Here is a 27,199-nt window from a genome sequence, read left to right as displayed (position 1 = left end):
GTACACGGGTTCATTCTGTTTCCGCTAGATTGTTTAACCAATAGACGTAGTTGGGCGTGGATTTTCGAAAGCGTTTTCGAGAATTGACACAACGTTTGCCTGGAAGACCCATGACCGAGATTTGCCAACTGCATTACGCAGGACTGGACACCTTTATCAATGGTAAATGCTGAGAAAGTCATTATAATACATAGTAATAATAGTACATTGATATTGAGGCACTGATGAACGACAGGGTTGTTTTTCCAGAGATTCGTGGACGGCAATACATAGGTGAGTTTCATGAGTTGTTTCATCATGTATTATTGGTACAGGTCAACTGTATACTGTAAAGGACTGTATGTTATGTATAATGACGGATACCTGTAACAAATCGAACTTCTCTGAAATGAAAATGGATGGCCCTCCCTTCAACAATACATATGTTTTACGTGACCCCCCCCCCCCCCCCTGAACGCTTTTTAAAAGAAACAAGTGACCCTTCCCTATACCCAAAATAATAATTAAAAACTAAAGTGGATAGCAGGGAACATGCCTACCGTTTACCCTCACTCTTAGGGCAGACACGAGCCTTAGATGTGCAGTTTTAGGAACTGTTCTTATACGCATTATGCATTGCATGGCAATATAGTATTTTTGACAGTGCTGCAAGCCAGAAGGTTGTGGGTTCGAAGACCAAGACAAGATATCTTTTATAACAAAAACATTGAATTAATCTATCATTTTATTTGTGCGTCCCAGAAAAAAAATTGCCTTTTATGAATTAATTTCATGCAATTCTAAGTCATTTTACATGACTGGAGGCAAGCAGTTATTATTTTTTTAATATATACTACACAAAACATGTGAGCGGAGTGGAACGGGGAGCAGTAGCGCTCAGCCACGAGTTCTGGGCACGCTCTACCCAGTGTATTTCCGTTTCTTTAACCAGGTTTCCATCCCCCATATGTGAGTAAAGTACATGTCGGATAAAAATAAAAGTAATGACAAGCCTTATGGAAACAGAACATTTTCCGGTAAACTTTCCGAATGTCCGAATGTGCAAGGTGATGAGCTTGATGCTCCTTTCCAATAAATATCGAGGGTATATTCTGGTGTGACATGATAATCGATGCTTGGCTGCCGTTTGACAAATAAAAAGAATATCGCTCTTTTGTCCATGATAATAATCTTATCATGTAGGCTATACGTGCGGCTCTAGCCAACAACACCCAGATAGCAATGTTGGCTAGAGCCGCACGTACAAATAACAGAGCGGGCCCCTATATAACAACTTTTTTTTGTGAGAACCATCAGTAGAGTTCATTCAATGGAAACCTATTTAACTTGTATTTTTTTTATTCGGTACATGGTAATTTAACCACAAAGAGTATTTACTACGTCATCACGTGCAGCCCTTTTTTTCTGCAACAAGTCAATTTGATGGAAACATCTCAGGTGGGGAAATGCGCATATTGTTTTTATGCGGATTTTTTAGAATATTCACATGAAAATCTGTCGCTAATTGGATGTAAACCTAGCTATTATCACTATAATTTTATTTATTTATTTTAAGGCATATTCTGTTGTATTTAATAGCCTACCCAAACACAAGTAATGCGCAGAAGTGTTGAGTATCTAGGTTTCCATCCAATTGGTGACAGATTTTCATGAAAATAATCTACAATCCACATAAATAAAATATGCGCGTTTTCCCACTAGAGATGTGTTTCCATCAAATTGACTTGTTGCAGATAACTTTTGCGGTTAAATCCCCATGTACCGAATAAAACATTGTTACATGGGTTTCCTTCGCATTTTCAACTCTACTGATGGTTTTGTCACAAAATGTGTAGCATTAAATAGGGAATGTGCCCCCTCTGGTATTGGCAAGTGAGCTGTTGCCATCAGCTCGCGGATATAGCCTACACATTGAGATTACTATGGACAAAAAGAGCGAGATTATTTTAATTTGTCAAATGGCAGCCAAGCATCAATCATCATGTCACCAGAATAAGACTCTCGATATTTATTGGATTTGGAGCATCAAGCTCATCACCTTGCACTTTCACCACCCTGTGAAGTTCATCATAATTTATTTAATCTGTAGCCGAATAAATTGTATGCTTTCCGGAGTGGTGGTGGGAGGACTACACAACATATTTTCGCGTGACTACAAGTTTACGTCTATAAAATGGTTATTATATCAATATTTGCGCATAAAAGCGTTTCCACCGCAGTGGAGTGTATTCATGGATTCCAAGGGAAGTAAATATTCAAATATTTGACCAATAAAAAAATGATCATTATTATTATTTTATTTATCTTTCGTCTCTCTGTTTCATAATTTTCTGTCAATTCACAAGTGGCTGAATCTCACTGGAGAAATAATCCGAGTGAGGGAAACAGCGCCCCTCTGTCTCTGTATGTGTAGCCCATGTATCTGATGCTGTCTGGAACAAAAGAGTATGACATGTTGCCGCCGTAGCATTTGATTGACTGATGCCAGTGAGTGTTTGGCCTCCTCCCTTGATCATTTTTTAAAATAAAATAATTAGCCAATCAGCGTTGCACTGAGCTCAACTGTGGGTTGTCCTGGTGTAGCAAAATGCCTCTCAAGAGAGGCCAGTTTGGATTTGGCTTGACAATGCCCTGTGCACAAAGCGAGGACCAACTCCATATTAACAAAGGGAGGACCAACTCCATATTAATGCCCATGATTTTGGAATGAGATGTTCAACGAGCAGGTGTCCACATAGTTTTGGTCATGTAATGTATTAAAGCCACATAGAGTAACCTCCTTCTTCACCCGGTCAACGTTCACCTTATCTCCTTTAGTGAAGCAAGGCAATGGAAGTGGGCAGGCAACTGTTGGTAAAGATGAGGATGAAGAGGAAGGGCGAGTTCACCTCAGTTCCTGTAATAGCGCAGGGCCTCGAGGTCCATCTCTACCTGGAACACTCTCCCCGGCTGGAGTTTCTCCGGGGTTGTTACACTGCTGAGGAGCTGTGCACAAAGGCAGCTAAGAAGTGCGGTGAGTCTGAGTCACGTTAGTGTTGGCACATACACTGAGTGTGTACAGAACATTAGGAACACCTGCTCTTTCCAACTTGACACAACAACTGTAGGAAGTAGTCAACCTGGGCCAGCATCCCTGTGGAACGCTTTCGACACCTTGTAGAGTCCATGCCCCAACGAATTGAGGCTGTTCTGAGGGCAAAATGGGGTGTGCAACTCAATATTAGGAAGGTGTTCCTAATGTTTGGTAAACTCAGTGTATGTCCCCTGACTCTGTTCACTCTCTCTTTCTCTCTCTCTCTCACACAGCACACACAACAAATGCACACACACACACACACACACTATTAGTTGGTGCCCCATCTCAGTTTGTTCTCCTCTGTTTGTATCCTTCTTTTCAGAGTAGAACATTCAGCAGGATATTTTCTCTCAGACCGTGTTCTCGAGAAATTCCAAAAGTCTTCCTTCTGCCTCCTGACTTATTTGAATGTTTGTCATGGATCATGAATATGACATTGTCATATAGCACCTGGCTGGTTCTTGTTGAGGGAAATCATGTCTCTCTCTTTGTTTTTTTAGGCATTTCCCCTCTTTGCTGCAATTTGTTTGCCCTGTATGATGAGGTCAGGAAAATCTGGTTCCCTCCTAATCACACCTTCAAGGAAAGCAGCCGCTTAAAGCTCCACTATCGCATGAGGTGAGAATTAGGATAAGCTACTCCTCAGTTTGTCGCAAATATTGAAGTAACAAAACAGAGAGAACCATTTTAGGATGCAGCAGCTATTTGGTCTGCAAATTCAACAAACTTGTTGAGTTAAACCATTTCTTCCTTACAAAATGTTCATACTGACAGTGAAATACCTTTTTAAAAATAACCCTGATCTCTTTATTCAGGTTCTACTTCACCAACTGGCATGGTGCGAATGAGAGTGTGCCACGTGTTTGCAGACACGCCCTCAAGAGAAAGAACAGCAATTGTCCGAAGACCGAACCAGAGGGTAATCCCCTCCTTGACACTGCCTCACTGAAGTATCTGTTTGCCCAGGTATCCTTTCACACTCAGAACACATTTTCACACAGTTTAAAACCGGTATATACTCAAATGGAGAGCTCTAGCATACACAATCATATATCCTGAATCATGTGTTTGTGCGTTTGATTTTCCCAGGGTCAGCATGACTTCCTGAAGGGGTGGGCCACACTGTGTAACCCTCAGGATGAAGAAGAGGTCCACTATATTGAGAATGAGTGCCTGGGGATGGCAGTGTTGTCTATCTCACACCATGCCCTGGACAACAACATCGTCATCCCTGGTCTAGCAGGGCAAATCAGGTAACCAGTCACAATCCCAGAGGCTCAAAATTAAACCCTTTATTACTGTCGGTTTACCATCTTTCTTAATACACAACCATTTACGCTCATGCACACACACACACACACACACACACACACACACACACACACACACACACACACACACACACACACACACACACACACACACACACACACACAGACCCGACTCACACACACACACACACACACACACACACACACACACACACACACACACACACACACACACACACACACACACACACACACACACACACACACACACACACACACACACACACACACACACACAGACACACACACACAGACACACACACAGACACACAGACAGACACACACACACACACAGACACACACACACACACACACACACACACACACACACACACACACACACACACACACACACACACACACACACACACACACACACACACACACACACACACAAACACACACACACACACACACACACACACACACACACACACACACACACACACACACACACACACACACACACACACACACACACACACACACACACACACACACACACACACACACACACACACACACACACACACACACACACACACACACACACACACACACACACACACACACACACAGACACACACACACAGACACAGACACACACAGACACACACACACACAGACACACACACACACACACACACACACACACACACACACACACACACACACACACACACACACACACACACACACACAGACACACAGACAGACACACAGACACACAGACACACACACACACACAGACACACACACACACACACACACACACACACACACACACACACACACACACACACACACACACACACACACACACACACACACACAGACACACAGACACACACACACACACACACACACACACAGACACACACACACACACAGACACACACACACACACACACACACACACACACACACACACACACACACACACACACACACACACAAACACACACACACACACACACACACACACACACACACACACACACACACAGACCCGACTCACACACGACTCCTTTCGTCCCACCCAGCTATAAGAAATATATCCCAGATAGAGTGAACCAAATCATCAAGCAGCGCAACTTCCTGACACGACTCCGTATCTCCCGGGTGTTCCAGGACTTCCTCAACGAGTTCAACAACAAGACAGTGCAGAGCGACAACGTCAGCACCCACGACATCAAGGTCAAATACCTAGCTACATTGGAAACTCTCACCTGTGGGTTCGGCTGTGAGGTGTGTAGCAAGATGTACTACAGTACCCATAATGCTCTCTGTAACCGTGTTTGCAGACACACTCTCAGAAAAAAAATTGCACTGGGCCAAAGACAGAACCAGGTGGTACTCCGATAGTCTGTCTAAGGTCTGTGTAAAGAAGTTCCTGAAGCTAACAAAATGGTGTCCTGTCTCATCAATACAAGGACTACGAGCCCAAAGTGCTCCGTGTGATGGACAGCGAAGGGGAGATCCAAGGAACACCCACTTCCTGTAACCAGGGTCAGCCCACCCAGTACCAAGTCCTTGTGTCTGGAAATACAGGGATCAAGTGGCGGAGGATGCAACAGAATGTGACCGTGAGTATATTATTTTGGCACATATAATGTGTAAATGATGGTACACCTTGTATCTATCATTATTATCTGAATTAAACCAAATCTAATCTTATTAGTCACATGCTAAATACAACAGGTGTAGACTTTACAGTGAAATGCTGAATACAACAGGTGTAGACTTTACAGTGAAATGCTGAATACAACAGGTGTAGACTTTACAGTGAAATGCTGAATACAACAGGTGTAGACCTTACAGTGAAATGCTGAATACAACGGTCGGAGGCCGAGCAGTTGCCATACCAGGCAGTGATGCAACCAGTCAGGATTCTCTCGATGGTGCAGCTGTAGAACCTTTTGAGGATCTGAGGACCCATGCCAAATCTTTTCAGTTTCCTGAGGGGGAATAGGTTTTGCCCTCTTCACGACTGTCTTGGACCATGTTAGATTGTTGGTGATGTGGACACCAGGGAACTTGAAGCTCTCAACCTGCTCCACTGCAGCCCCGTCGATGGGAATGGGGGCGTGCTCGGTCCTCTTTTTCCTGTAGTCCACGATCATCGTCTGATATTTTGTTTATCAAGAGATAAAAAATGTCATGTTCATCTATTTCTCAGAATGCATGGACTGCCAAAGAGAAGAAAAAATCCCCAAAGCACAAAACCAACATCAACTGGACGAACAAACCACCTGAAGGCGTTTCGAACGAATGGAAAACCTTCTCCGACTTCCATGAGATCACACACATCAACATCAAGGGCTCCACAGTCACTGTCCACAAGCAGGACAACAAAAAAATGGTAGAGTTTCATTGTTTGAAGTTTCAGGGGAAACTTATTTAGCAAAATGTTTAATAATATCTGAATGATCAATCTTGATCGAGGCTAAGTTCCATTGCTTTACATTACGTCTGTGTATTCTTTTGTACCAATTTTTACATTGGACATCCACCTTTCATCGTTTGTTGTCACTTTGTTTCCATAGGAACTGAGCCTGGTTTTCCACGCAGAGGCGTTGTCTTTTGCCGCCCTTATTGATGGATACTTCCGTCTGACGGTGGACGCACATCACTTCCTGTGTACAGACGTGGCCCCTCCCTCTGTGGTGCGGAACCTGCAGGAAGGCTGTCATGGGCCAATCAGGTGAGTTTAAATATCCCCATACAGTTGTCATTGGATAGAGAACATGTACATATTAGTACAATGCAAAAATGTAGTACTTCTATAGTCAATTTGTTCGATTATACAGATATTGATATAATAATACTTCTATACTAGTGTAGAACTGAGTTGATCCAAGCCTTTTGGCCCCTCCCCTTCCAGCATGGACTACACCTCCCACAAGCTGCATCAGGAGGGCGGGGAGGAGGGCATGTATGTCCTGCGCTGGAGCTGCATCAACTATGACCACATCCTCCTGACTGTCACAGGCAACGAGGTACAGTACCACAAACACCACCTGCCTCACCCACAGTCATGTAGACATGTATACAGCCACTCTCATTTTAAGACAATCGTACATTTATTTCTTTTGAAAACAGGTCCGCCCTATCTTGTTAGTCACCATAATTTGCCTGAACTGAATTGTGATAATTCGTTGCTGTATGAATTCCTGTGTTAATAAATGGACTGATGTATTACTCTCTAACCTCTTTCTCCTCTTGGCTGCTGTAGGTGGACCTGACCAATAGTCGTCTGTACCGTAGCTTTAAGATCGAGGTGGGGCCGGAGGGCTACAGTCTGAATGGTACGGACCTGAGGCAGCCCTCCCTCAGGGAGCTGATGGAACACCTGAGGGGCCAGACTCTCAGTACAGACAGAGTCACCTTCCAGCTCCGCAAGGCCTGCCCTCCCCAGCCCAGAGGTATGGTATGATACCTTGCCCCAAAACTATCACCACGGCACCTAATGCCTTACCATAGTCCTGCCCAGAGGTATGGTATGATACCCTGCCCCAAAACTATCACCACGGCACCTAATGCCTTACCATAGTCCTGCCCAGAGGTATGGTATGATACCCTGCCCCAAAACTATCACCACGGCACCTAATGCCTTACCATAGTCCAGCCCAGAGGTATGGTATGATACCCTGTCCAAAACTATCACCATGGCAACTAATGCCTTACCATAGTCCTGCCCAGAGGTTTGGTATGATACCCTGTCCAAAACTATCATCACGGCAATGAATTCCTTACCGTACGGGCATTAGTACATTATACCATACAATACACCAGGGGGCCTCATTTATAAACATCACGTACACACAAAATATGCCCCCAAAACATGCGTGTGCCAGTTTCCACGCAAAAGTTGGATTTTATAAGAAACTAGATAGGCTATTATAATCTCATCAGGCAGGGAGTGTGGTTTATAACATACAGTAGAATTGAACATGGAAGTGTGTAGGATACCACTTTAAGTAGGGCTACAGTAGTTTTCATCAGAGTAGATCAATGTTTCAGAATTCGCGGGCAGTGCAGCATATTTAGGTTCCGGAAAATGCCAAACATTATTGCGTTCAAATGATCTGTTTACAGGTCCACAACAATTTGTAGTTGTTTTTGTCTTTCAGAAACGGTCAGATACAACAAATGTCATTACAAAAGAAAACATTCTGCCAACACCTCCAAAGACATTTGATCAAGTTTGCCATTACTAGGTCTAATTCCAACACTTCCAAAGTATACAGCACATAAGGGCGTTATTGTCACCATAAAAGGTGAATGATGTCAACGTCAACAGTGAAGTGAAGAGGCGACTCCAGGATGCTGGCCTTCTAGGCAGAGTTCCTCTGTCCAGTGTCTGTGTTCTTTTGCCCATCTTAATCTTTTCTTTTTATTGGCCAGTCTGAGATATGGCTTTTTCTTTGCAACTCTGCCTAGAAGGCTAGCATCCTGGAGTCGCCTCTTCACTTTTGACATTGAGACTGGTGTTTTGTGGGTACTATTTAATGAAGCTGCCAGTTGAGGACTTGTGAGGCATCTGTTTCTCAAACTAGACACTCTAATGTACTTGTCCTCTAGCTCAGTTGTACACCGGGGCCTCCCACTCCTCTTTCTATCCTGTTTAGAGCCAGTTTGGGCTGTTCTGTGAAGGGAGTTGGACACAGCGTTGTATGAGATCTTCAGTTTCTACAGGCAATTTCTCGCATGGAATAGCCTTCATTTCTCACAACAAGAATAGACTGACGAGTTTCCGAATAAAATTAATTGTTTCTGTCCATTTTGATCCTGTAATCGAATCCACAAATGCTGATGCTCCAGATACTCAACTAGTCTAAAGAAGGCCAGTTTTATTGCTTCTTTAATCAGAACAACAGTTTTCAGCTGTGCTAACATAATTGCAAAAGTGTTTTCTAATGATCAATTAGCCTTTTAAAATTATAAACTTGGATTAGCTAACACAACGTGCCATTGGAACACAGGAGTGATGGTTGCGGCTAATGGGCCTCTGTACGCCTGTGTAGATATTCCATTAAAAATCAGCCGTTTCATTAGTCATTTACAACATTAACAATGTCTACACTGTATTTCTGATCAATTTGATGTTATTTTAATGGACCAAAAATGTGCTTTTCTTTCAAAAACAAAGACACTTCTAAGTGACCCAAAACTCTGAACGGTAGTGTAGTTATTGTCATTTTTTAATTCAGGCTGTAACACAACAACATGTGGAATAAGTCAAGGGGTATGAATACTTTCTGAAGGCACTGTATGACGAGTGCCAAGTGTATACATCTCAATATCTTTGTGCGTGCGCGGTCTTTTGAGAAATGGTGCGCGCGGATATTTAGTATGACATTTACACAGCGGTTATAAATGAGGCCCCAGAGCTGGATGAGTTCTTCTGTTCCAATATCAAACAGGAAATGTTGCTCAGTAACCGTGGTTTTCTCTGTCACCTCATCTCACTTTAGAGGGACATGTTTGGCGTGTGTCTTTTTTGTTTCCTATTTCTGCGTGGTTTTTCGTTTTCTTTAGAAATCTCTAACCTTCTGTTCGTGACGAAGAGAGAGGCGGCGCCGACACACCCCATACAGAGTCAACTCATCTTCCACAGGATCCTCAAAGAGGACATATTGCAGGTGTGTGTGTCTGTGTGCTTGCGTGTGTGTGGGCACTGCATCTCAGTGCTAGAGGCGCCACTACAGACCCTGGTTCGATTCCAGGCTATATCACAACCGGCCGTGATTGGGAGTCTCATAGGGCGGCACACAATTGGCCCAGCGTCATCTGGGTTAGGGTTTGGACGGGATAGGCTGTCATTGTAAATAAGAATTTGTTCTTAACTGACTTGCCTAGTTAAATATTTTTTTTTAAATAAAAAATGTATGTATGCGTGTATGTTTTCAAGCTAGGCTGTGTACAGTATGTTCGTGTGCACAGGATGCCCTACGCTGGCAATGCTACCTTTTCATTCATTTGTTTGACATCTACAGTTATGCTTTTCTGTCATTAACCAGGTCTGTGTCTCCCATATGTCTATGTAGGAGGAGCACTTGGGCTGTGGCACCAGAACTAACATCTATGCTGGTAAACTGAAGATAAAGTGTGAGGAAGAGAAGGATGTACGGGGTTCCCAAACCCACCACCAGGTCAAAGTGGTCCTGAAAGTGCTGCGGTCCCAACACAGGGACATCTCTATGGTGAGAACACACGCGTGCACACCCTCACACGTTCTGTATAAATATAAGAGGCTTTATAAATATATTTGATTGAAATTCACACAGTGGTGTAAAGTACTTCAGTATACATATTTTAAAGTACTTCAGTATACATATTTTAAAGTACTACTTAGGTTGTTTTTTGGGGTATTTGTTCTTCACTATTTATATTTTTGACAAATTTGCCTTTTACTACATTCTTAAAGACAATCTCTACTTTTTACTCCTGTACATTTTCTCTGACACACAAACAGTTCTTGTTCCATTTCGAATGCTTAGGCAGCACAGCAGTATGGTCCAATTCACGCACTTATCAATATAACGTGGTCTCATCCCTACTGCCTCTGATCTGGAGTTCGCAAATTATGTCTGAGTGTTGGTGTGTGCCCCTGTCTGTCCATAAATAAAAACAAAAAAGAAAATGGTGCCATCTGGTTTACTTAATATAAGGAATTTGATGTATAGCATTTACTTTAACTTTTACTCAAGTATGACAATTGAGTACTTTTTCCACCACTGTACTTGAGTACATTTAAAACCAGATACTTTTAGACTTTTACTCAAGTAGTATTTTACTAGCAACGGTCATCAAAATTGTTAATTTGAAGGAATGAAACAGTTGGCCAATGGATGAACATACTTTAAATCCAACAGATTAAATCCAACAGACATTTTTTTTAACAGAATCGGCTTTAGTGAATACATCCCTGATCATGCGTAAACACAGTTTTTCTGTCATAGCAGCCACGTTGTATTCCTTCTCGCATCTATGCGGTCTCCTCCTCTCAACTTTTGCCTTCGCTTATGGACTTCAATGCACAACACATCAGCTGTATGTGGCCAAAGCCAAACCATGTCATAACCACTACACACAGCCTACATCGTTGTCACCGTATTAGCTAACGTCATAGTCAACATAGCTAATAGAACTAACGCGTTAGTAAACCCGCTACAATCATGCGGTAACGTTACAGTGTACAGTCAGTAAGCAGTTTAGCCCCTACACCGGGGGGTCCAGTGGCAATACATTTTTAAAACCAAACGCTTACCTTGACATGGAAGAGTTCCAGTGTTGTGTTGGATAGTCATAGCCAGCTAGCTAACATAGTATCCCACTGTTTGAGCAGGGTGTTTGAGTAGGCTAAACTAGCTAGCTGTATTTGCTAGCTAAGTAAAACGGGAAAAAAATACACTCTCTCTCGCTTCTCCTTCATTTTGGAATAAATTAATTAGTTAAAAACTGTTCAAATATTGTCTTTCTATTTTGACTCTCTGAGTCAACTGCTGACCACAAGTTATGCACTGCAGTGCTAGCTAGCTGTAGTTTATGTATTCAGTACTAGATTCATTCTTTGATCCTTTGATTGGATGGACAACATGTCAATTCATGCTGCAAAATCTCTGATAGGTTGGCGGACATCCTCCAGAAGTTGTCATAATTACTGTATTGACATCAAGGTACCCAGAGGAGGACGGAAACTAGCTGTCCTCCGGCTACACCATGGTGTTACCCTACAGAGTGCTGTTGAGGCTACTGTAGACCTTCATTGCAAAATAATGTGTTTTGATCAATTATTTGGTGACGTGATTATTTTTAGTATGCTTTTATCTAAAAAAAAGAATACCTTTTTAAATGTTTAAAAACATTTTGTTTTATGAAATTCACTGAGGAGGATGGTCCTCCCCTTCCTCCTCTGAGGAGCCTCCACTGCTGACAGGTCTTTACAAACATTTCCACGGTTGTAGCGTTACCTGGGAAAAAATTCAAGCACAAGCAAGAGTATGAAAGAGTCGCAGGAGTAAAATGAAATAAATCAATCCAGCGAGATTTAAGTGACAAGTGACCCTCAACCACAGGAAAAAGATAGAGGGCGGGCCATGCGCATTGCTAATTTTACTGGGTGACTTTCACTTTTACTTGAGTCATTTTCTATTAAGGTATCTTTTACTCAAGTATGACAATTGAGTACTTTTCCCACCACTGCTCACACACACAGTTCCTTCCTCCATTACCTGTCTGACTTTGTGACCACTTTCTTTGACCTTTTGACTTTGATCTTTTACCACGGACCTCTTTCCGTCAGGCTTTCTTTGACCTTTCGACTTTTGACCTTTACCCCTGATCTCTTTCCATCAGGCTTTCTTTGAGACGGTCAGTATGATACAGCAGCTGTCCCACCAACACATCGCTCTGCTGCATGGCGTCTGTGTTCGCAACCAGGACAGTAAGTCACCCTTCCTTCCACCATTCCTCTTATCTTCATTCTTAAACTGACACTCAGCGATATGCCACAAGCCGCAGGATGAACCTAAGTTATTGTAGATGATTGTGATGCAAGACTATGTACTCGCAACAGAGTATCTGCTACAACTTGATGACTGCAACCTAAGAACTAGGGAGAAGTTTAGCCTCGCGCTTCGCGTTCCTAGATGTTGAGGAAGTTGGCCCAATACTGTTGCTTACTTCATGCTTCGCTGAAGTCCTAGATGTAATGACATAGTGTCTACATTTGCAATATGCCGTATGTTGTGGAAAATACTTTATATCTCTGACAGTTAAAAAAAAGTTGCAATTTGCTAGTGCTTTTTCATCTGAAAATGGGCTAGACTTTTTTGGGGATCTCTAACTGTGTGTGGTCCCTGTTCAGATATCATTGTGGAGGAGCATGTGAAGCTGGGTCCTCTGGATGTGTTCATGAAGGGGTGTCGTCTTCAACTCAGCACTTCCTGGAAGTTCCAGGTGGCCCAACAACTGGCCAGCGTCCTCAGCTACCTGGTGAGAAACCATCAATCAACCCTGATTCACACTATAGGGCCAAGCCTAGCTGTACTGGGATGGCCTGCTTACGCATCCACCATAGTTAATGGAACTGTGCTGGAAAGGACAATGTGCAAGGAAAATATCAGAGCCAGTCCAGTATGGTTCAGGTTGGCCCTATAGTATAAAACAGGCATAACAATGTGCCATGATAATAACATGACATACTGTATTCTTACCAGAATGTAAGCATCTTGGAACTTGGTGCCAACCTGGAGTAAACAGTAGTTTGTTAAAACTTGTACAGATGCAGTCGAATATATTGTCACCTTTACTCTTTACAATGTTCAGTTTTTTTCTTTTCAAAACTGGTTGAATGGCTCTTTTTACCACGTAGGCATCTGCAACTTACCACAGGTAAAAATACATTATACATTGAACAAAAATCATTGCTTCCAACCAAATTTTGAATAATTTAGTCCAGGCCATTTTTGTCTGTGACGTGAAAGATCTTACATTTCAGTTATAATTGTTTTCCTTCTTGGTCCTGTGCCGTTGTCAATCAAACAAATACATGTGTAATTGTTTTATTTTTTTTTATCGACTTATTTTAAAAGAAATCATGGAAGGGTGGCTATATATTTGTCTGTATCTGTATATGTCAGTGGAGGCTGCTGTGGGGAGGACAGCTCATAATAATAGCTGGAACGGAGAAAATGGAATGCCATCAAACACATGGGAACCATGTTATTGGTGCCATTCCACCCATTCCACTCCAGCCATTACCACGAGCCCGTCCTCCCCAATTAAGGTGCCACCAACCTCCTGTGGTATACGTCTATATGGCTGTGGACCTGACCCTTCCCTGTATTTCCCTCTCAGGAGGATAAGAAGCTGGTCCATGGTTATGTATCTGCTAAGAACATCCTAGTGGAGCGGGATGGCCTGGAGGGAGAGACTGGGCCCTTCATCAAACTCAGTAGCCCTGGGGTCCCCATCTCTGCACTCAACAGACAAGGTGTGTGTGTGTGTGTGTGTGTGTGTGTGTGTGTGTGTGTGTGTGTGTGTGTGTGTGTGTCTCTGTCTATATGTAAATGATTTGTTCTATAAATGATTTTGTATTTCTACTGCCACTTATATACCTAGTCTCTTGTAAAATATATTTTGCAATCTCAATGCCCTGCTCCTGGCTAAATAAAGTTCAGATGAGAACGATAACAACATGCTGTATAAGAAAGTGAAGTCTGTCTGTCTGTCTGTCCGTCCGTCCGTCCTGTCTGATGAGGCTGTGTTGTATTACAGAGTGTGTGGAGAGGATCCCGTGGATCGCCCCAGAGTGTGTTAGGGACAGTCAGGTCCTGAGTGTTGCGGTGGATAAGTGGGGCTTCGGCACCACGCTGTGGGAGATCTGCTATGATGGAGAGGCTCCTCTCAAAGACAAGAAACTCATAGAGGTACACACACACTTCCCCTCACAACACAATAGAATTACTAACATACAGTGAACAACGCAATCTCTCCCTCACAACCACCCCTAGACTTCCCATATAAAACATGAATGTATTCCTTATTTACCCAGGTGATATATCTCTTTCAGAGGGGAGGTCTTTCTTGAGTTATTTAATTGAATACACCTGTTGTTGTCTAGTTTTTTGACAATGTGAAAATCAAATAAAAAATCATACCATACCACTTAGATGCAAGGTATTGGAATCAATATTAGAACAGAGCCCAAGTCTTGGTCCCTGATCTGTTTCCTATCTTTCTCTCTGTGAGCAGAAGGAGATGTTCTACTCGGCCCAGTGTTCCCTGGTGACCCCAGACTGCCCTCAGCTGGGTGAGCTCATAACCAAATGCATGACCTACGACCCCAAGAGGAGGCCCTTCTTCAGGGCCATCGTCAGGGACCTCACCGGGGTGGCTGAGCAGAGTGAGCGGACAAAGAGGACTCATCTTCCCTGTTTCTCTCTCTCACCTTCCCTCTGTTTCTATGTGTCATCTTCCCCCTGTTTCTCTCGCTCTGTCACCTTCCCTCTGTTTCTCTCTGTCACCTTCCCTCTGTTTCTCTCTGTCACCTTCCCTCTGTTTCTCTGTCACCTTCCCTCTGTTTCTCTCTCTCTCTCTGTCACCTTCCCTCTGTTTCTCTCTGTCACCTTCCCTCTGTTTCTCTGTGGTACCTTCCCCCTGTTTCTCTCTCTGTCACCTTCCCCCTGTTTCTCTGTGTCACCTTCCCTCTGTTTCTCTGTGGTACCTTCCCCCTCTTTCTCTCTCTCTGTCACCTTCCCCCTGTTTCTCTCTCTGTGTCACCTTCCCCCTGTTTCTCTTTGTGTGACCTTCCCTCTGTTTCTCTATGTGACCTTCCCTCTGTTTCTCTATGTGACCTTCCCCCTGTTTCTCTCTCTGTCACCTTCGTTCTGTTTCTCTGTGTCACCTTCCCCCTGTTTCTCTCTGTGACCTTCCCCCTGTTTCTCTCTGTGTCACCTTCCCTCTGTTTCTCTCTGTGTCACCTTCCCTCTGTTTCTCTATGTGACCTTCCCTCTGTTTCTCTATGTGACCTTCCCTCTGTTTCTCTGTGACCTTCCCCCTGTTTCTCTCTCTGTCACCTTCGTTCTGTTTCTCTGTGTCACCTTCGTTCTGTTTCTCTGTGTCACCTTCCCCCTGTTTCTCTTTGTGTGACCTTCCCTCTGTTTATCTATGTGACCTTCCCTCTGTTTCTCTATGTGACCTTCCCTATGTTTCTCTATGTGACCTTCCCTATGTTTCTCTATGTGACCTTCCCTCTGTTTCTCTCTGTGTGACCTTCCCTCTGTTTCTCTATGTGACCTTCCCTCTGTTTCTCTATGTGACATTCCCTCTGTTTCTCTCTATGTGACCTTCCCTCTGTTTCTCTATGTGACATTCCCCCTGTTTCTCTTTGTGTGACCTTCCCTCTGTTTATCTATGTGACCTTCCCTCTGTTTATCTATGTGACCTTCACTATGTTTCTCTATGTGACCTTCCCTTAGTTTCTATCTATGTGACCTTCTCTATGTTTCTCTATATGACCTTCCCTCTGTTTCTCTCTGTGTGACCTTCCCTCTGTTTCTCTGTGTGACCTTCCCTTCGTTTCTGTGACCTTCCCCCTGTTTCTCTTTGTGTGACCTTCCCTCTGTTTCTCTATGTGACCTTCCCTCTGTTTCTCTATGTGACCTTCACTCTGTTTCTCTATGTGACCTTCCCTCTGTTTCTCTGTGTCACCTTCCCTCTGTTTCTCTATGTGACCTTCCCCCTGTTTCTCTATGTGACCTTCCCTCTGTTTCTCTATGTGACCTTCCCTCTGTTTCTCTCTGTGTGACCTTCCCTCTGTTTCTCTATGTGACCTTCACTCTGTTTCTCTATGTCACCTTCCCTCTGTTTCTCTATGTCACCTTCCCTCTGTTTCTCTCTGTGTCACCTTCACTCTTGTCATTGTCATCTTCTGTCGGTCACGCTCTCTGTGGCCCCTCCCCCAGACCCAGCTCTGCCTCCTGGTAGGGTGCCCATCCAGGAAGTGGACCCCACCGTGTTTGAAACCAGGTTCCTCAGGAAAATCAAAGACCTGGGTGAGGTAGGGAGACTCCTAATACATGTAGACTTTTAGGATGCTTGTCCACATTAAAGGGGCAATCTGTGATTGGTACAATACATCCATTGTTGGACTTTTGAATTCTAGCCAATGATTGTTGAAGAATATCACTTCTAAATGTCTCATGAGCTTAGTTCAATTGTCTTACCCAATCAGAACCCAGAATATAAGCTATAAATTTACATTTTTTATTTAAATATAATGGGGTGATGGCTTTGTTTTATGGATCAGTTTGTTCCCCTGTAATGTGATGATTGTGGTATGTAACAGTGTGTGTGGGGTGTGGATATAAACTGTACCTGTATGGCTTTCATCAATATTGTTCACAATGTCTGTGGCTTTATTCTTTCATTTGTGTGTGTGTGTGTGTGTGTGTGTGTGTGTGTGTGTGTGTGTGTGTGTGTGTGGTGTGTGTGTGTGTGTGTGTGTGTGTGTGTACTATTCGCAGGGTCATTTTGGCAAGGTGGAGTTGTGTCAGTATGACCCCCGTGGGGACGGCCGAGGGCAGCTGGTGGCGGTCAAGTCTCTGAAGCCAGAGAGCAGAGGTCAGCTGTGGAGAGAGATAGACACCATGAGAGAACTCTACCACCACAACATCGTCAAATACAGAGGAGTGTGTAGCGAGGAGGGTGAGGAGAGCTCTGCATTCCTACAGTCACACACACACACACCTCATCCCAGTGACGGGGTTTGTGTTAACACTGTGTTTGTCTAGGTGGGAGAACCATTAGGCTGATCATGGAGTACCTGCCAGCGGGGAGCCTGAAGGACTATCTGCCCTGGAGGAAACACCAGACTGACCTCAAGAGACTTCTCCACTACGCCCTCCAGATCTGCCAGGTATTGTAGTATGGAGCTTCATTAATACCCCCAAAATGAATTACATTTTAATTTCATCCTTTTAACCTCTAATTAGTACCGATCCCGGATCCGGGTTTGAAAATAGACAACATACGGTGATCGCCACAAATAGTCATATTAAACATTCCTGAAAATAAAAGTGTCTCACATGCTTCAAAAGCCTAGAATCTTGCTAATCTAACTGCGTTGTCAGATTAAAAAAATTATTTACTGCGAAAGAATAGGATGCGATTATCTGAGCTCAGCGCTCCATAAATAAATACTTTTCAACCAGCACAAGCGTAACATTATCACAGATTGCGTTGAAAAAAATTGTTTACCTGTGGAAAATCTTTCTCTGTTTGCAATCCCAAGGCTCATTGTTACACACTGAATGGTCTTTTGTTCGGTTAAATCCATTTTTTATAGCCTAACACGAAACATTTTGTGAACGCTTATGTCGTTGAATTTCATGTCATAAAATTTTTGGCGAAACATCCGACCTAAATACACTGACTAAACCTGACATTATCCAGTCATGTTTGGTTTCCTTGAAATCAACTGTTTGTTTGTAACACAACCAAACTGATGGGTCATTTTGCGGGACGTATTGATCCGAAAAAAACGATTGGAAGACAATTACCTCATTTGCGCACCAATCAGATGACCACTGTCTCTTTGATTGACTGTATTTTAACCCAATGACCACTCATCGTCTTGAAATCTAGCTGGTTAGATAGCCAATGAACAGAGGTAAATGGCACTATCAAATGGTAATTTGTTTGGAGACGAACTCACACGGAGAACGTGTGCGCAACAGCAGTCTTTTCAAATCGCATTTCAACGAGGAAGGACTGACAGTTATTACGCACAGCGGTATTTCGGCAACGTGCATCTTCAACTGTATTTTCATCGAACATCATGGCGAATAAGTCTGGGAAAGCTAAGTCCAAGACTAGATATAGCAATGTATAGGCAATTTTAGAGGAAATTGATCGTGATACTGATACAGAAATGTTATCTGAGGAAGAATCTGTTGGAGAGGATTCATTTGATTCTGAAACTGAGGCATATTTCTTGGAAGGAGAGGATATCGTTTTGGATTGGTAAGTTCTTGTCATGCTAATGCCGTTGTTTGTAATATAAAATGTTATTTGTGATTGTTTTTACGTTTTAGTTGCAATATATGCAAATTTTATGAAATGTGTAACGTACACGTGGGCTATTCATTGTGAGTGAGGGTACGTTTGTATAGCATGTAGCATGTATACTCTACTTTGACAATATATTATGGTAGCATGGCCACAGATATGATTTGAAACCAGTGATTGTTTTGTTCCATGTTCTCTCTCTCTAAATAAAAATGTATTTCTGTAGAATGTAACAGCCAACACATACAGCTAGCATGTGTACTCTACTCCAACACATACAGCCAGAATGTGTACTGTACTTTGACAATATATTATGGTAGCATGGCCACAGATATGATTTGAAACCAGTGATTGTTTTGTTCCATGTTCTCTCTCTCTCTCTAAATAAAAATGTATTTCTGTAGAATGTAACAGCCAACACATACAGCCAGCATGTGCACTGTACTTTGACATTATATTATGGTAGCATGGCCACAGATATGACCCTATTAGGTGTTTATGTATGTACAGCAGTTTGTGATGATGGAAAGAGTTGGACAGAATCTAAACCATTGCACTCCTTTAAATGCACTTTCTGTTACTTGGTAACTGTTGCCTAGTACCAAATGGAATGTTGTGGTAAATGTTTCAAAGACTCATAGAAAGCACAAGACTGCCAGGTAAATAGCAATACAAATATACAAACTATAAAAACAAGTGAAGATGTGTGTGTCTCTCTCAGGGAATGGATTACTTGGGATCCCAGCGGTTCATCCACCGGGATCTGGCGGCCCGGAACGTTCTGGTGGAGAACGAAAGCACGGTGAAGATCGGAGACTTTGGCCTGACCAAGAGCATGAAGGAGGACAAGAGTTACTACACTGTCAGAGAGGAGACCGACAGCCCTGTGTTCTGGTGAGCAATGTACAAATAGAATGACAACACAGGAGGTTGGTGACACCTTAATTGGGGAGGACGGGCACGTGGTAATGGCTGGAGCAGAATCAGTGGAAAGGTATCAACAACATCAAACATATGGTTTCCATGGTTTCCATGTGTTTGATGGCATTCCATTCGCTCCGTTCCAGCCATTATTATGAGCCGTCCTCCCCTCAGCAGCCTCCACTGAATGACAAGATCAGGTCCTAGAACTTAACATGATAGTTGTCTCCCAAATCAATGTGAAGAACATGAGGTCAGGTGCATTTTAAAGCCTGGATCCCAGTCGATTTAATTGCTATTGGTGTCACACTCCAAGACCAAAAGTTAGTGGACACCTGCTCGTCGAACATCTCATTCCAAAATCATGGCCATTAATATGGAGTTGGTCCCCCCTTTGCTGCCGTAACAGCCTCCACTCTTCGTGGAAGGCTTCCCACTAGATGTTGGAACATTGCTGCGGGGACTTGCTTCCATTCAGCCACAAGAGCATTAGGTCAGGCACTGATGTTGCGCGATTAGGCCTGGCTCGCAGTCAGTTGGCATTCCAATTCATCCCAAAGGTGTTCGGTGAGGTTGAGGTCAGGGCTATGTGCAGGCCAGTCAAGTTCTTCCACACTGATCTCGACAAACCATTTCTGTATGGACCTCGCTTTGTGCACAGGGGCATTGTCATGCTAAAACACGAAAGGTTCTTCCCCAAACTGTTGCCACAAAGGTGGTAGCACAGAATCGTCTAAAATGTAATTGTATGCTGTATTCCTCCTCCACCAAAATGTACAGTTGGCACTATACATTGGGGCAGGTAGCGTTCTCCTGGCATCCGTCAAACCCAGATTTGTCTGTCGGACTGCCAGATGGTGAAGTGTGATTCATCACTCCAGTGAACGCGTTTCCACTGCTCCAGAGTCCAATGGCCGCTTTACACCACTCCAGCCAACGCTCGGCATTGCGCATGGTGATCTTAGGCTTGTGTGTGGCTGCTCGGCGATGGAAACCCCTTTCATGAAGCTCCCGACAAACAGTTATTGTGCTGAGGTTGCTTCCAGAGGCAGTTTGGAACTCGGTAGTGAGTGTTGCAACCGAGAACAGATTATTTTTACGTGCTATGCTCGATTTTATACACTAAAATATACGCTAAAATAGCCGAATCCACTAATTTGAAGGGTTTTCCACATACTTTTATGTATATTCAGTAAGTATTCAGACCCCTTGACTTTTCCCACATTTTGTTACGTTACAGCCTTATTATAAAATTGATTAAATAGATTTTTGTCCTCATTAATCTACACAATACTCCATAACGACAAAGCAAAAACCTGTATTTGGGGAGTTTCTCCCATTCTTCTCTGCAGATGCTCTCAATCACTGTCAGGTTGGATGGGGACTGTCGCTGCACAGGTCTTTCCAGAGATGTTAGATCGGATTCAAGACCAGGCTCCGGCTGGGCCACTCGAGGACATTCAGAGACTTGTCCCAAAACCACTCCTGTGTTGTCTTGGCTGTGTGCTTAGGGTTGTTGTGCTGTTGGAAGGTGAACCTTCGCCCCAGTCTGAGGTCCTGAGCACTCTGGAACAGGTTTTTATCAAGGATCTCTCTGTACTTTGCTCCGTTCATCATTCCCTCGATCCTGATTAGTCTCCCAGTTCCTGCCGCTAAAAAACATCCCCAGAGCATGATGTTGCCACCACCATGCTTTGCCGTAGGGATGGTGCCAGGTTTCCTCCAGACATGACGATTGGCATTCAGGCCAAAGAGTTCAATCTTGGTTTCATCAGACCAGAGAATCTTGTTTCTCATGGTCGGAGAGTCTTTTAGGTGCCTTTTGGCAAACTCCAAGCGGACTGTCATGTACCTTTTACTGAGGAGTGGCTTCCATCTGGCCACTCTAACATAAAGGGCTGATTGGTGGAGTGCTGCAGATATGGTTGTTCTTCTGGAATGTTCTCCCATCTCCACAGAGGAACTCTGGAACTCTGTCAGAGTGACCATCGGGTTCTTGGTCAACTCCCTGACCAAAGCCCTTCTCCCCTGATTGCTCAGCTTGACCGGGAGGCCAGTTCAAGGAAGAGTCTTGGTGGTTCAAAACTTCTTCCATGTAAGAATGATGGAGGCCACTGTGTTCTTGGGGACCTTCAATGCTGCAGAAATGTTTTGGTACCCTTCCCCAGATTTGTGCCTCGATACAATCCTTTCTTGGAGCTCTACAGACAATTCCTTCAACCTCATGGCTTGGTGTTTGCTCTGACATGCACTGTCAACTGTGGAACATTATATAGACAAGTGTGTGCCTTTCCAAATCATGTCCAATCAATTGAATTTACAACAGGTGGACTCCAAGTTGTAGAAACATCTCAAGTATGATCAATGGAAACCAGGCTGTATCACATCCGGCCGTGATTGGGAGTCCCATAGGGTAGCGCACAATTGGCCCAGCGTCATCCGGGTTTGGCCGGGTTGGCCGTCATTGTAAATAAGAATTTGTTCTTAACTGACTTGCCTAGTTAAATAAATAAATACAAATATTTTTAAAACAATTTTGAGTCTCATAGCAAACGGTCTGAATGCTTATGTAAAAAACTATTTTCGCTTTGTCATTATGGGGTATTGTGTGTAGATTGATTGAATACATTTTTGAATAAAGCTGTAATGCAAAAACATTTTTTAAAGTCAAGGGGATCAGATTCAATTCTGATGTTCGGTCCTATGATGTTAACAGGATGGGGCTCATTGTATTTACATTAACTCACATGGGCGGCAGGTAGCCTAACGGTAGAGTGTTGGGCTAGTAACTGAGAGGTTGCTGGTTCGAATCCCTGTTAAAAACATATAAAAACATGTAGAAAGGTAAACTGCATAATGTAGCCTAAATATGGCTTTATAGGCACTGTCTGTAATGTTTCAAGTTTAAAAAAAAAAAAGAACAGCATATGCACAATGTCAGGTTTGAGGTAACTAGGTGAAAAATCTGTTGATGTGCCCTTGCTCTGCATAAGAGCGTCTGCTAAGTGACTAAAACGTAATGTAAGATGTACATATTAACCTTGGTTGTGTTCGTTAGGCAGTTGGCACCCAACGGAAGAAAACAAACAGGAAGGAACTACCTGGACTTGTCCAATAAGAAACGCTCATTTTCGGTTGCAAAACATTTTGCTACGGTGTGCCTTAACCCATGTGTTGCCTTGTAGGTACGCTCCTGAGTGCCTGGTGGACTGTAAGTTTTACCCTGCGTCTGACGTGTGGTCCTTCGGAGTGACCCTCTATGAGTTGTTGACCTACTGTGAGACGAGCAGCAGTCCTACCACGGTAAAGAACTTTGTCTCTTTGTTAACCTTACTATGAAAATATGTTAATACAAATTCCTTAAACTTGACTGATTTGACAAATACCAGCGGTCAGACCTGTTAACATGTCTCTGATGAGATACCAGGGGTCAGACCTGTTAACATGTATCTGATGAGATACCAGGGGTCAGACCTGTTAACATGTCTCTGATGAGATACCAGGGGTCAGACCTGTTAACATGTATCTGATGAGATACCAGGGGTCAGACCTGTTAACATGTATCTGATGAGATACCAGGGGTCAGACCTGTTAACATGTATCTGATGAGATACCAGGGGTCAGACCTGTTAACATGTATCTGATGAGATACCAGGGGTCAGACCTGTTAACATGTATCTGATGAGATACCAGGGGTCAGACCTGTTAACATGTCTCTGATGAGATACCAGGGGTCAGACCTGTTAACATGTCTCTGATGAGATACCAGGGGTCAGACCTGTTAACATGTATCTGATGAGATACCAGGGGTCAGACCTGTTAACATGTATCTGATGAGATACCAGGGGTCAGACCTGTTAACATGTATCTGATGAGATACCGGGGGTCAGACCTGTTAACATGTATCTGATGAGATACCGGGGGTCAGACCTGTTAACATGTCTCTGATGCGATACCGGGGGTCAGACCTGTTAACATGTCTCTGATGCGATACCGGGGGTCAGACCTGTTAACATGTCTCTGATGCGATACCGGGAGTCAGACCTGTTAACATGTATCTGATGCGATACCAGGGGTCAGACCTGTTAACATGTATCTGATGAGATACCGGGGGTCAGACCTGTTAACATGTCTCTGATGCGATACCGGGGGTCAGACCTGTTAACATGTCTCTGATGCGATACCGGGAGTCAGACCTGTTAACATGTATCTGATGCGATACCAGGGGTCAGACCTGTTAACATGTATCTGATGAGATACCGGGGGTCAGACCTGTTAACATGTATCTGATGAGATACCGGGGGTCAGACCTGTTAACATGTCTCTGATGCGATACCGGGAGTCAGACCTGTTAACATGTCTCTGATGAGATACCGGGGGTCAGACCTGTTAACATGTATCTGATGAGATACCGGGGGTCAGACCTGTTAACATGTCTCTGATGCGATACCGGGAGTCAGACCTGTTAACATGTCTCTGATGCGATACCAGGGGTCAGACCTGTTAACATGTATCTGATGCGATACCGGGGGTCAGACCTGTTAACATGTCTCTGATGCGATACCGGGAGTCAGACCTGTTAACATGTATCTGATGCGATACCAGGGGTCAGACCTGTTAACATGTATCTGATGAGATACCGGGGGTCAGACCTGTTAACATGTATCTGATGAGATACCGGGGGTCAGACCTGTTAACATGTCTCTGATGCGATACCGGGGGTCAGACCTGTTAACATGTCTCTGATGCGATACCGGGAGTCAGACCTGTTAACATGTATCTGATGCGATACCAGGGGTCAGACCTGTTAACATGTATCTGATGAGATACCAGGGGTCAGACCTGTTAACATGTATCTGATGAGATACCAGGGGTCAGACCTGTTAACATGTATCTGATGCGATACCAGGGGTCAGACCTGTTAATATGTATCTGATGAGATACCAGGGGTCAGACCTGTTAACATGTCTCTGATGAGATACCAGGGGTCAGACCTGTTAACATGTCTCTGATGAGATACCAGACCTGTTAAGATGTCTCTGATGAGATGTATCCTAGTCTTAGTTAATTAAACTAGCGTTTGTCTGTTTTGGGGTCAAATCATTCTGAAGTTCAATACTCTGAGCGGTGCACTTTTCCACTTCCCTTCATGGATTTGAAAGGAAATTACTAGAAACTCCTTCCCCATGCTTGTACCAATCCAATGCTTTTAAATGCATGGGAGGAATGCATAAGTGTATAGTTTGGGAGAAAAGACTGTGGTGTTGGTAGGGATAGAACTGGAGCGCCAGTGTTTCATCTGTTTTGGTTTTGATCATGTGTTATGGTTGTTCACAGGTATTCTTGGAGATGCTTCGTCCAAACCAGGGTCAGATGAATATCACCCGATTGGTGGAAGTGCTGATGGCCGGCAGGAGGCTGCCCTGTCCACCTCACTGCCCAGATGCAGTAAGAGAACTCTGGGAAATGGTTTAACCTGCTCACCAAAGGCTGTAGTCGTTCCGTTTCTTTCATCTGAAAGCTAATACTCTGGGGTGAAGTTTCCTCTAGGTACAGATCTAGGATCAGCTTCCCCTCTCCCGATGCTAACCTTAATCATTAGTGAGAAAAAATGCTTAACTGACCCACGATCAGTGTCTAGGAGCAAATTCACCATACCCCAAAGCTAATAGCACCCTTTCTAAATAGAAAGTCACTAGTGTTACTCTACAGATGTAGGATCTTAATTTGACCAGTTTCTCACAGCAGGAAAATAATCATACAGCAACATGAAATGGGAATTATTATGTGGATTATAGTCGACTGACATTTTTGTAGGGGTTGATACATTTTTTGTTAGGACAAATCAAGTCTGACATTTTGAAAGTGGAAATTAAAAACTTTAGAAGCCTTTTTAAACCTTGAATACACTACGTTTGCATTTCCTGCAGGAAATTTCTTGCAACAACAGGGTGATCAAATTAAGCTCTGACACGTGTATAAAAATAACGATGCTCAATAGGAATGAGTAGGAATAGAACAACCTGCATATCTAATGGCTTTGAGCAGGTTGCTCGTTATCAAAGCCGATGTACATCAGCATAAAAAGGAAAATTGCATCCACAAGGATAAACATGTCTTCCCAGGTGTGTTATCATAGCAACATTTTGACCCCTAGCTTTCAGGATATACATTTTTTTATGCTTCCCGACCCCAAAAAAGTTTGAAGATTTTTATATCTGGTCTCTGGTCTTTGCACGTGTGTGTGTGTGTGTGTGCAGGTATACTCTCTGATGAGGAGGTGTTGGGAGAGTTCCCCGGAGAACAGGATTCAGTTCAAAGACCTGATCACAGAGCTGGAGCTGCTGCTGGACGAGATCCACGGAGGAGATGGACTGTCTGTCTGACCTGACAAAGCTGCTTCTGGACAAGAGGCACGGAGGAGATGGACTGACTGTCTGACCTGACAAAGCTGCTTCTGGACAAGAGGCACGGAGGAGATGGACTGTCTGTCTGACCTGACAAAGCTGAAGCTGCTGCTGGACAAGAGGCACGGAGGAGATGGACTGTCTGTCTGATCTGACAAAGCTGCTGCTGGACAAGAGGCACGGAGGAGATGGACTCTCTGTCTGACCTGACAAAGCTGAAGCTGCTGCTGGACAAGAGGCACGGAGGAGATGGACTGTCTGTCTGACCTGACAAAGCTGACACATAGATGGATAGATGATAATACTAGTGATGCACCGATATGTCATTTTTGGCTGATACCGATATCCCATATTTTCCTTGCCAAAAAAACTGAAAATGAAATCCGATATTTAAAATTTTAGCGGCCTTTTAAGCATTATAGTACAGTTAAATAGTTAACACACACACACACACATGGACGCAGCGTTCTAAGGCACAGCATCTTAGTGCAAGAGGCGTCACTACAGTCCCTGGTTCAAATCCAGGCTGTATCACATCCGGCCGTGATTGGGAGTCCCATAGGGCAACGCACAATTGGCCAAGCGTCTTCCGGGTTTGGCCGGTGTAGGCCGTCATTGTAAATAAGAATTTGTTCTTAACTAACTTGCCTAGTTAAATAAAGGTCACACACACACCATACTGACCAAAAAGTTATTTTGTTGGCATTTACGTATGTCCCCATTACCAGTAAAACGTAATCAAAACCTATTTCTTTCACTTACTTGCTGTGCTGTTTCGTTGTTGATTTGTTCAGTCGTTTCATTCTCAAACAGGATTTCATCATACATGTCAAGCAGTGAAGTTTCAGCTCTGTCTGTCCGTGGCCTCTCTTCCTCGGTGCGCACTG

At 43.6% G+C, this 27,199-nt stretch overlaps 1 protein-coding gene and 1 long non-coding RNA gene across 2 annotated transcripts; one reads left to right on the top strand and one right to left on the bottom strand.

The window, feature by feature from the left end:
• Window positions 1-23: 23 nt before the first annotated feature.
• LOC139560321 (tyrosine-protein kinase JAK1-like) lies at window positions 24-26,989 on the top strand. Its single transcript, XM_071376985.1, has 26 exons — window positions 24-162; window positions 250-273; window positions 2,818-3,013; window positions 3,577-3,694; window positions 3,892-4,042; window positions 4,166-4,329; window positions 5,451-5,655; window positions 5,841-5,993; window positions 6,587-6,769; window positions 6,954-7,111; window positions 7,292-7,406; window positions 7,643-7,832; window positions 9,949-10,052; window positions 10,458-10,613; window positions 12,769-12,856; window positions 13,280-13,407; window positions 14,272-14,407; window positions 14,692-14,843; window positions 15,169-15,319; window positions 16,881-16,975; window positions 17,442-17,622; window positions 17,709-17,833; window positions 19,706-19,878; window positions 23,091-23,208; window positions 25,243-25,353; window positions 26,166-26,989. Exons 3-26 carry the CDS (start codon window positions 2,830-2,832, stop codon window positions 26,289-26,291), a joined length of 3,465 nt encoding a protein of 1,154 aa, XP_071233086.1. The 5' UTR covers window positions 24-162; window positions 250-273; window positions 2,818-2,829; the 3' UTR covers window positions 26,292-26,989.
• LOC139560325 (uncharacterized) lies at window positions 17,168-18,441 on the bottom strand. Its single transcript, XR_011671913.1, has 3 exons — window positions 18,175-18,441; window positions 17,741-17,826; window positions 17,168-17,543 (listed from the first exon to the last, which is right to left on the bottom strand). It is a non-coding gene; the product is annotated as an uncharacterized lncRNA (long non-coding RNA).
• Window positions 26,990-27,199: the final 210 nt, after the last annotated feature.

Source organism: Salvelinus alpinus, chromosome 30 (genome assembly GCF_045679555.1).
Source record: "Salvelinus alpinus chromosome 30, SLU_Salpinus.1, whole genome shotgun sequence".
NCBI classification, from domain to species: Eukaryota; Metazoa; Chordata; class Actinopteri; order Salmoniformes; family Salmonidae; genus Salvelinus; species Salvelinus alpinus.
Note: the sequence above shows the minus strand (reverse complement) of the source record. Positions and strands in the feature narration are given on the sequence as shown.